This window comes from Rattus norvegicus, chromosome X (genome assembly GCF_036323735.1).
Source record: "Rattus norvegicus strain BN/NHsdMcwi chromosome X, GRCr8, whole genome shotgun sequence".
NCBI lineage: Eukaryota > Metazoa > Chordata > Mammalia > Rodentia > Muridae > Rattus > Rattus norvegicus.
In genome coordinates this window covers 103604927-103615773 of record NC_086039.1, presented here as the reverse complement: position 1 = coordinate 103615773, position 10847 = coordinate 103604927, and the positions used below count along the sequence as shown (strand labels likewise).

The 10847-nt window shown below is 47.7% G+C and overlaps 1 protein-coding gene across 3 annotated transcripts; it reads right to left on the bottom strand.

Annotated features, from left to right (window-relative positions):
* Window positions 1-323: 323 nt before the first annotated feature.
* On the bottom strand, window positions 324-6470 carry Gprasp2 (G protein-coupled receptor associated sorting protein 2). Of its 3 annotated transcripts, none has more exons than NM_001401158.1 (9): window positions 6271-6470; window positions 5668-5760; window positions 5045-5151; window positions 4853-4928; window positions 4636-4706; window positions 4398-4474; window positions 4170-4240; window positions 3772-3853; window positions 324-3502 (listed from the first exon to the last, which is right to left on the bottom strand). In NM_001401158.1, the coding sequence occupies exon 9, from the start codon at window positions 3185-3187 to the stop codon at window positions 677-679; it is 2511 nt and encodes an 836-aa protein (NP_001388087.1). In that variant the 5' UTR covers window positions 3188-3502; window positions 3772-3853; window positions 4170-4240; window positions 4398-4474; window positions 4636-4706; window positions 4853-4928; window positions 5045-5151; window positions 5668-5760; window positions 6271-6470; the 3' UTR covers window positions 324-676. The 3 variants fall into 3 exon arrangements, with proteins under 3 accessions (NP_001388087.1, NP_001388086.1, NP_001388088.1); NM_001401157.1 differs by having other exon boundaries at window positions 5089-5151; NM_001401159.1 differs by lacking the exon at window positions 5668-5760 and having other exon boundaries at window positions 4813-4928; window positions 5089-5151.
* Window positions 6471-10847: the final 4377 nt, after the last annotated feature.

The following is a 10847-nucleotide window of genomic DNA, read 5'->3' as shown; positions in this document are numbered from 1 at the left end:
CCAGTTCCTCAAAACTCACCTTGTCCCAGTTTTGCAGCTCTATCATTTTCTAAGGTTCTCACTTTGCCCATGTCATTCATGCTACTGGAACATATTTTCCTATCACACACCTTTCTTCACATCCCATGGTTCATTTCCAGGGATGCTTACAGTTCCGTGACTACTTTATCTAGGTCCAACTTCTTTGAAATATTTCTTGAGTACCAAAGCCCACAATAATCGCCCTTCCTAGGAAGCATGTGTCCATTCTCATACTAATCGTCTATTTTTGAATGTGCACAGCATACCTGTACCTGAGTTTTAAAGTGAAGAAGGGTCATTTATGCCAATTTTAACATCGAACTTTATTGAAAACACAGACTCAAGCAGAGAACCACATGTTTAAGTGACAAATAGCAGGATAGCTTACTCATGTGACTTGGTTCACTGGGAGCTCAACACTAAAAAATATCACAATCTGGACGGTAAGACAAATATCAACAAATGTGTTTTCAGTTCTGATATTCATTTTTGGCATCCACAAATGATCCAGCTCACAACAAGAGTTTGACAAGTTAACATTAGCATTAAAAATATAAGTTACAACACAGAAACAAGACTGTGAACACCAAAGCACTATTTAGGGCTCTTTGGGAACATAAGGCTGATGAGTGGCAGGTGGTTAATCACACTAACTTTACTGTCCCTCCTCGGGCTCATTTTGATTGTCTATTTGGATCTGCAGCTGCTTTGCTAGCTCTTCAAATTCATGGAATGCAGAAACAAGTGGCTCAAGACTGAAATCATCATCGATTAAAGACATCGCTCCACTTTTTACAATGTTACTGATGTTCTGAAACATTTTGATAACAATCTGAATGTTATCATTTGTCTCCTCTATATTAAAGAGACCCACGAATATTGACAGAGCTTTGGCACTGAATAGCTTTTTGGCCACCATGGGATTGTCAGACAAGTTCAACAGCATTTTCAGAACATGAAACTTGGTTCTTGCATCGCCTGTGGTTAATAAGGCGAGAAACCCGGAGATGTAATTGGCAATCAGTGTGTGATAGTCAGTAGTTATAGTGAGATGTCTGAGCATCCTCATGCCAGTGAGCTGCTCAGGGGAATTCACACTATGAGAAAGTGTTTCCTCACACACCTGACAAATAAATGTCTCGATCATGTTTAGGTCTGGGTAAGGTGGAGCCATTTCAATCATGTTTTCCAAAAAGGCAGTCCTCGCTCGGGAGGAAGGATAATTCATCAGGGCTTCAATAAGTGAGACAACACCCGAGTTTCGAATGAAATCTCGGGTGAACTGAGAAGCACCTCTCATGCCCATTGCAATTTTAGATATCTCATGGATAAATGGATCACGAATTCTGTCCATCAGTAAAAGAAGTTCCTCAAACTCCGCAGACCCAATTCTAAGCTCACACTGGATGCAGTTGCAAGACCAGTTCTCAGGCTGTGCACTCTCCCTGGCCTTAAGATGCTCCCGAATTTCCCGGACTGACCGGTAAGAAGGATCATACTGAAATGGGAAGTCGGGTTCAGGAGGATCACGCTGAACCACAGATTCCTGCTCCTCCCCCTCTGCGCCAAGCTCTGCACTCTTGGCTTTTTCCTCAGTATTTCCAGAAGCCCCTTCAGGAATTATAAAGGGTCTTGGGAAAGGAAAGCCAACGCCATGGCAAGGAGGTGTAAATTCAATGGTGACCTCATCCCAGGATTTGGGCCTGGACGCTAAATTAAGATCCTCTTCTGGATCTCGGTACCTGCTCTTAGCTGTGTACACAGGAGTGGGATTTGGGTCAAAGCAGGCCTCATCCCTATCCCAAAACCATGACCCAAATATGGCCTCTTCTTCAGACTCAGGCCTGACCTCATCTCTGGCTACAGCCCCCAAATCGGGCTTTTCTTCGGTCCAGAACAGGGATCCACCAATGGCTCCCTCCTCAGCCCCTGGTTCGGATTCACAGATTGCTGAAGCTGCAGCCTCCAAACTAGTCTCTTGTTCTGCCCAGAACCAGGACCCAATAATGACTTCCTCCTCAATCTTGGACTCTTGTTTGACCTTTTCATCATTTTTAACATCTTTTTGGTCACTGTTTTTCAAGGTCTTATTAGGCTCTTCCTTGTCTCGGCCCCTAAATCTGTTAGCCTCTTCCCCAGGCAAAAGCCAGGACTCTTTACAGAACTCCTCTTCATCTTCAAAATAGTTCTCTCTCTTTGTCCTGATCTTTGGTCTAACATTTGCCTCATCCCTGCCTCTGGGCCTAAACATGTCATTAGCATTTTCTCCAGCCCAAAAGCAAAACGGGTTACCTGCCTCATCCTCAGACCCAGACAAAGAATCAATATAGGCATCTTGTTTGGACCTGGGCTTGGACCTGGTGTTAGCCTGATGTTTAGCCCTGTGTCTGGACCTAGTGTTCACTTCTTCCCTGGGCCATGATCTGATATTAGTCTCCTGCCCAGTCCACAAAGAAGACATTGTAGAAGTTTCATCTGCTGACCAGAATCCAGACTCATTAGAGGTCTCCTCTCTGGCTCTGGGCCTGGGATAGCACCAAGAACCCATATTAGCCTCTTCTCTTGGTCCAAACCAGGGCTCGATTCCACTCTGACCTTGGGTGCTAGGAAAAGTTTCACTACCCATATTGGCCATTTCTCTATCCATAGACAGACTCTTAGACTTCGTAACACTTGTAGACTCGGAATTGACCAATGGCCATGTGACGGCATTAGGTAAGGGTGCTCTCTCAGCATGTGACATTGCCTCAGCTCCAAACTCACTCTGGGCCCAAGCCCGGGAATCATTCTTAGGCCTTGCTCCTGGGATTGGCTTGGCCTCAGTCTTAGGGCGGGCACCACCTACTGCCCTCGCATCAGTTTTAGGCCTGGCACCAGACATTACTTGGGCCTCCAATCTCGGCCTTGCTCCAGTCATTGACTGAGCCTCAGTTTTAGGCCTTCTTCCAGACACTGACTGGGATTCAGTTTTAGGCCTTGCCCGAGAGGAAGATTTAGTTTCAGTTTTGGGCCTAGCACCACTTGTTGCTGGAGCCTGAGGCCTGACTTTGGGTCTGACCACCAGAGGGACTTCACTTTCTCTCTCAACCCCATCCACCACAACCTCTTCCTGAGGCTTCTTATCAGACTTGGCCTGAGAACCAGTCTCAACTTCTGCCCCGGTCATGGTACAAGTTGCAAGGTTCAATTAGGAATGCCTACCAAAGCCTCAGTCTCAACAACAGATCTGTCACAGTATTATATCTTCCCACTCTGATCTTTTGATTACTCAAGAGATATAGTGAAGAACAGGGGTAAATGACCAACCAATCCGGCACCAGTGAGACTCCTACCCAAGCAGTCTCAGTCAATAACACAGATACAGTGCAGAAGAGGTGAAATCAAGCTGGAGGACGACGAACAGGTCCTAGGTGGGTGCAGACCTGTTGATTGCACTGGTCAGCGGCAACCTCAGCACCACCAAGCGGCCACTGCAGGTGATCTAGGAGAGAGGAATGAGGAAATCAGTCCTACCCAATTCCATTGTCTGCTGCAGAAACTTACACAGAGACACCTGGGTGTGACGCTGAGTGGAAGAGCCCAGTCATAAGAAATCCCTATGTTCCTTTTGCCTGCTGGGAAACAGGTGCAGAGGGGAGGAGAAAGTGCACACGCTACAAATGGACAGAGAAGGGACCCTAAATCTCACAGTACTCACTCTGGGGTGATTGAGACGACCCCACCTAAAAGTGAACCCTGTCCCATACCCACCTTCACAGATGTGGTGCAGTTCTCCCCTCTCTTCTGTGTTCAAGCAGTGTTAAGACAAACAGCTGGCTGACTGCAGGGAGTCCTACAAGTGCATAAAACAAAATGAAGTCTCAGTGCTTGGAAGGTGGGCACACATCCCTGAACCCAAACAAAGAACAAACAACAAAACCATGCCTGTTTGTGTCTAAAGCGTCTATTCCCTGGTCCCAGCAGTGAGCTGTTGTACTGGGTCATAGGCTAACTCACACCTACCTCAACATTCTTAGTATCCCTGAGAGGAAATAGAGCATGCTATACTACTGGGCAAATTAAGGGGACAGTGATCTGAATTTGGTTAGAGCAAAATGAATGTGCCTTCTCAGTGGCTGGCTCTTGTACTACCCCTGAGTGTCACCAACCTCCAAGATCTGAGACAGTCGCCCTGAAGCCTTCTTTCCTTGCTTGCAGAAAAACCAGCCTTAGGGCAGACCTGTGGACAGACATGAAAATGTAATGCAATCAGAAAATGGTGGCAGCAGCTGTGGGCAAAGTAAGGGGACAGTAAAGACATCCTGCACCCTCTTGGGTTAGCGCAATCTGAATTTGTCTCCTCAGTGGCTGGCTCCTGCACTACCCCTGAGTCTCACCAACTTCCAGAGATCTGAGACAGTTGCCTTGAAACCTTCTTTCCTTGATTGAAGAACTGACCAGCCTTAAAGCAGACCTGTGGACAGACATGAAAATGTAAGGCAAGCAGAAAATGGTGGCAGTAGCTGTGGGCAAATTAAGGGGGCAGTAAAGACACCATGCACCCTCTTGGGTTAGCGCAATCTGAATTTGTCTCCTCAGTGGCTGGCTCCTGCACTACCCCTGAGTCTCACCAACCTCCAAGATCTGAGACAGTCACCCTGAAGCCTTTTTTCTTGATTGAAGAACTGACCAGCCTTAAAGCAGACCTGTGGACAGACACGAAAATGTATGACAGTCAGAAAATGGTGGCAGCAGCTGTGGGCAAATTAAGGGGACAGTGATCTGAATTTGGTTAGAGCAAAATGAATGTGCCTTCTCAGTGGCTGGCTCCTGCACTACCCCTGAGTCTCACCAACTTCCAGAGATCTGAGACAGTCGCCTAGAAGCCTTCTTTCCTTGATTGCAGAAAAACCAGCCTTAAAGCAGACCTGTGGACAGACACGAAAATGTATGACAATCAGAAAATGGTGGTTGCAGCTGTGGGCAAATTAAGGGGACAGTAAGGCAACATGCACCCCCTTGGGTTAGAGCAATTTGGATTTGCCTCCTCAGTGGCTGGCTCCTGCACTGCCCCTGAGTCTCACCAACCTCCAGAGATCTGAGACAGTCGCCTAGAAGCCTTCTTTCCTTGCTTGCAGCCTTAAAGCAGGGCTGTGGATAGACATGAAAATGTATGACAATCAGGAGATGATGGCAGAGCTGATCTTGTTGAGAATGCCACCAAGGATCAGAACCAGATCAAGTGTCTTTCAGCATTTAGGGTCCTACTGCTGGAACATTCTGGATTTAGCCTGGCTGCAGGGTTCCTGAGGTAACACCCACTCCTTGATGTCATCCTTATTAGTCCCTTCTGCAATTCTGAAGACTCGCCACTAGGTGGCCATGTTTCCTTGCCTTGCGCAGCAAAAAATGGGGGAAGGGCGCAGTACATTCTAGAAAGCAGGTTCTGAAGGGGTCCTTGGATTTATGACTCCGTCATCATCCCCACCCCATCTTTTCAGACCCCAGATTTGGGAGGGAGGGGAAAGGCAGTGTAGAAGGTACCTGCAAGGCTGTGAGAAATGAGATTAGGAGACACTTATGGATATCCCACCTGTTCTGGCCAGTCACCCCCACCCCTTTTGCATCTCCACTCACTGTCTGGTGCCCACTCCCATTACCACACACCTCCAGAAATCCACGCCGTTTTCCTGTTCCTCTTTTCTCAAGCCTCTGGTGTACAGATGCTCACTCACTGTGGCCTGCCAGAATATGCCAGACCTACCGCGCAGACAGGACACTTTCCATCAAGCAGGATCCTATGGGGAGTGACAGCACCCAGGGCGCAGGGCACCGGGGCCCCTCTCAGGAACCGGATCAGAGCCCTAGTAGCCAAGGGGACTCACCACCCGTCAGCTGAGCTGTCGCCAGTGCTGGACACCTGCCCCACACCCACACCTGTGGGCCGTCTCCCTTCCCCGCCAACCCCCACCGCCATTTTTCCTGTGGCCGCCTACCTCATAACCTGTGCCCAGGACTGACACCAGGAGTGAGGCAGTCTGGCTGTTGGCTCTGCCACCCTCCAAACCCTCACACTTTGCCTCTTCAGCCTCCCCCTGCTTTTGCAGCCCAGCCCGGGTTCCCGCTTCCTCCTCCTCACCGCCTGAGGTCTCCAGGCACAGCACACACTTCAGGAAGCAGCCAGGACCCGCTGGCCTCCACTGGACTGTCTGGCTGGGCAGTGGTTTCCAGTGCTCGACCACCCGGAACCCTCGACACACCCCCACTTGCCTGGCCAGGGGCAAGGCCCAGGTCCCCGGGCTTCCCCACGTCCCTCTCCTGCTCCCGGATGTTCTCTGTCCTCCGTAGATCCTTTCACTGGCCTTTCACTGCTTTGAGCGCGAGTGGAATGGCAGAAACCCGTCCAGTCCTCACGCCTCTGCACCAAACGGGCAGGGGCTGCGCAGGATGCGGCAAGCACAGCTCTCCTGGAGGGTGTCGGGAAGGGGGCGGAGGGATACTGCGCACAGGGCTCGACGCCCCCTCCCGGACCCACTGTAGTTCCGACTCGGAGTGGGCGGGGCCACAAACAGTCCCACTCCTCTTGGAGGGGCCGGTCGTACCAGTGGGCGTCTGCAGACCCCTGTTCACCCTAACCAGAGACCACCACCACTTTTTAAAATATTTTTGGAGCCACTACAGTGTGTGAGATGGCTTAAATGTAGAGTGTATGAGGGCTTTGGGGAGGGGGGACTACAGGGAGGAGGAGGTCTGCAGTTGGTGAGCAAGAGGGTGCAGCGGATGGATACTGAGTGGCCCCTAGATTTATTTGCACTTCAAAAGGAGGCTGGACAGTGCCTACCCATCCCAGCACCCCCTCTCTACTCCCCCTACCCTCCTCCCTTTTCTGACGCCAGTGGAATGGGAGGGGGGCTGTCAGTACTGCAGCCTGAGAGGGGACAGGTGACCTAGCAACAGCCATCCAGTAGGTTCCTGTTGATTCTCCCATGTTTTCTTTTACTGGCTCATGAAATCATGAAGAGGAGAGCATTTTTGCATCTAAGGGATAGGACATGGTGGCTTCCATTACATTCCCCCACCACTGCCCCCTTTCCAAAAGGGAGATAGAGGCAGAGAGGGAGGGAGAGAGGGAAAAACGGAGGGGAGTTGGGAGAGAAAGAAAGAGAGGGATGGAGAGATTGATTTTCATTCTAAGTAGCAATACCCTTTGGGTTACTTATTGTTGGTCCCCACAACTGTCCTTTCCCTGTCAGTATTTACAGGACGCCATAGAGTCCTGCTGTTTTTTCTGTCCTACAGCCAAGTGTTGGGACCCATTTTGGGCCTGTTTAGTTTCCTTACCTGTGGTTCTCTGAAATCAGCTCTTGCCATTCCTGTCCAAGCTCCCGGAGGAGGAGGGATCAAGTAGCTTGGATCTCAGCCATAACTAACTACCTAGGTTCACTGTATCTCTCAGGGAAAGGACCCTCCGTGCATTGTTTCCCTCGCAACCCACTCCTGGCTGATTCGGAGCCTTTCCTTTAACTCCACCCATAATATTCCCTCTGCTCTTCATCCCCTTTTCTTTGCTTGCTTTGTGAGAAAAACAGGAATGCCATTAAACACACAGTAAAGCTGTTGGCCTTGCCCATTTAGAAATTCATTTAAACACCTACCCAGTGTTCAGCAAAATAACAATCCCAAGTCCATACCCAGGATATGGGAACATATAATATTCAGCCAAGAAGAGTTGAGGTTTCAGGGGGAACTCAGGTTGTTAATAGTGGGATCTAACACACTATTATGCTGGATGAGTCTACCCAATATAACTGCAAGGATTATAGGTTTGGCATAAATTCTGTGTTTGAAGGGAGCAGCATGGAGGGGAGGAAGGGAAGCTGGAAAGTCCATTGTTAGCTTTGAAGATGAAAGGACTACAGTAGCCATAGAATGTAATCTGTCTCCAGAAGACAGGAAGAAAACCAATGAAGATTCTCTTATAGTAATTTTAGAAGGAAAGGAACTCTCATAAGACCTTTACATGTCAGTTTTAAAAATCATTTCTAACTTTCATAATTATAAAGTAATGAATATGCATTATCTTATGCTGCTACATTTGTAATACAGCTGCCTCTGTCTAGGTCCTGTCACACCTCTGTATGTTCACAAAACCCTGGATGGGAAACGACTTTTCTAAAATATGTTCCTGTACTGAGAAAACTTTTTCTTACCAACATTCTCCAAGCAATAGAGTTCAATAAACTTCAAAAAATGTGCACTATGTTCAGTATCTTAAACCTTTTGCAAGAACAATTTATTATTTTACGTGCATTTTCGTGGGATGATGTCATCACGCAGGTACAAGATAGAACGAGGCCCATCACTGGATGAGAAGGAAGGGTGGGTGGGAGGAAAGGAAGGAAGAGGAGGAGAAGAAGGTGGAGAAGCTACCGCAAAGAGAGGACATGGAGGCTGACGTTAAGATTCCACGCTGTGGGAAGCCCCACACCCGCGGATCCCGGCCCGCAGCAGCTCTCTGCTCCCAAACCCCGTGGGAGAGAGACCTCACCGCCTGGTCAGGTGGGCACTCCTGAGGCTGCAGAGCGGAGGAGACCACCAACACTGCCCACCCCTGCCCACATCCCTGGCCCAAGAGGCAACTGTATAAGGCCTCTGGGTTCCCGTAGGGGAGGGCCCAGGAGCGGCAGGACCCCTGCCACAGACACCGCCGGAACCTGAAGGAAACAGACCAGATAAACAGTTCTCTGCACCCAAATCCCGTGGGAGGGAGAGCTAAACCTTCAGAGAGGCAGACACGCCTGGGAAACCAGAAGAGACTGCACTCTGTGCACATCCAGACGCCAGAGGAAAACACCAAACGTCATCTGGGACCCTGGTGCACGGAGGCTCCCGGAAAGAGCGGCGCAGATCTTCCCGGTTGCTGCCGCCGCGGAGAGGACTTAGGCAGTACCCCACGAGCAAACTTGAGCCTTGGAACCGCAGGTAGGACCAACTTTTCCCCTGCAAGAAACCTGCCTGGTGAACTCAGGACACAGGCCCACAGGAACAGCTGAAGACCTGTAGAGAGGAAAAACTACACGCCCAAAAGCAGAACACTCTGTCCCCATAACTGGCTGAAAGAAAACAGGAAAACAGGTCTACAGCACTCCTGACACACAGGCTTATAGGACAGTCTAGCCGCGGTCAGAAATAGCAGAACAAAGTAACACTAGAGATAATCTGATGGCGAGAGGCAAGAGCAGGAACCCAAGCAACAGAAACCAAGACTACATGGCATCATCGGAGCCCAATTCTCCCACCAAAGCAAACACGGAATATCCAAACACACCAGAAAAGCAAGATCTAGTTTCAAAATCATATTTGATCATGATGCTGGAGGACTTCAAGAAAGACATAAAGAACTCCCTTAGAGAACAAGTAGAAGCCTACAGAGAGGAATCGCAAAAATCCCTGAAAGAATTCCAGGAAAACACAATCAAACAGTTGAAGGAATTAAAAATGAAAATAGAAGCAATCAAGAAAGAACACATGGAAACAACCCTGGACATAGAAAATCAAAAGAAAAGACAAGGAGCTGTAGATACAAGCTTCACCAACAGAATACAAGAGATGGAAGAGAGAATCTCGGGAGCAGAAGATTCCATAGAAATCATTGACTCAACTGTCAAAGATAATGTAAAGCAGAAAAAGCTACTGGTCCAAAACATACAGGAAATCCAGGACTCAATGAGAAGATCAAACCTAAGGATAATAGGTATAGAAGAGAGTGAAGACTCCCAGCTCAAAGGACCAGTAAATATCTTCAACAAAATCATAGAAGAAAACTTCCCTAACCTAAAAAAAGAGATACCCATAGGCATACAAGAAGCCTACAGAACTCCAAATAGATTGGACCAGAAAAGAAACACCTCCCGTCACATAATTGTCAAAACACCAAACGCACAAAATAAAGAAAGAATATTAAAAGCAGTAAGGGAAAAAGGTCAAGTAACATATAAAGGCAGACCTATCAGAATCACACCAGACTTCTCGCCAGAAACTATGAAGGCCAGAAGATCCTGGACAGATGTCATACAGACCCTAAGAGAACACAAGTGCCAGCCCAGGTTACTGTATCCTGCAAAACTCTCAATTAACATAGATGGAGAAACCAAGATATTCCATGACAAAACCAAATTTACACAATATCTTTCTACAAATCCAGCACTACAAAGGATAATAAAGGGTAAAGCCCAACATAAGGAGGCAAGCTATACCCTAGAAGAAGCAAGAAACTAATCATCTTGGCAACAAAACAAAGAGAAGAAAAGCACACAAACATAACCTCACATCCAAATATGAATATAACAGGAAGCAATAATCACTATTCCTTAATATCTCTCAACATCAATGGCCTCAACTCCCCAATAAAAAGACATAGATTAACAAACTGGATACGCAATGAGGACCCTGCATTCTGCTGCCTACAGGAAACACACCTCAGAGACAAAGACAGACACTACCTCAGGGTGAAAGGCTGGAAAACAACTTTCCAAGCAAATGGTCAGAAGAAGCAAGCTGGAGTAGCCATTCTAATATCAAATAAAATCAATTTTCAATTAAAAGTCATCAAAAAAGATAAGGAAGGACACTTCATATTCATCAAAGGAAAAATCCACCAAGATGAACTCTCAATCCTCATCTTCGGTTGGTTTATATACAAGTGTGCAATTTCTAGGCTTGAAAGTAAAATGATGCTATCTGGTGCTGGATAGAGGAGCCTTATTTTTTATTATGGCAGCTTGCTATTTTTGTAACATGGTGATTTGGTTGAACACAATAAAGTACAGTAGTAACTGATCTCCCCT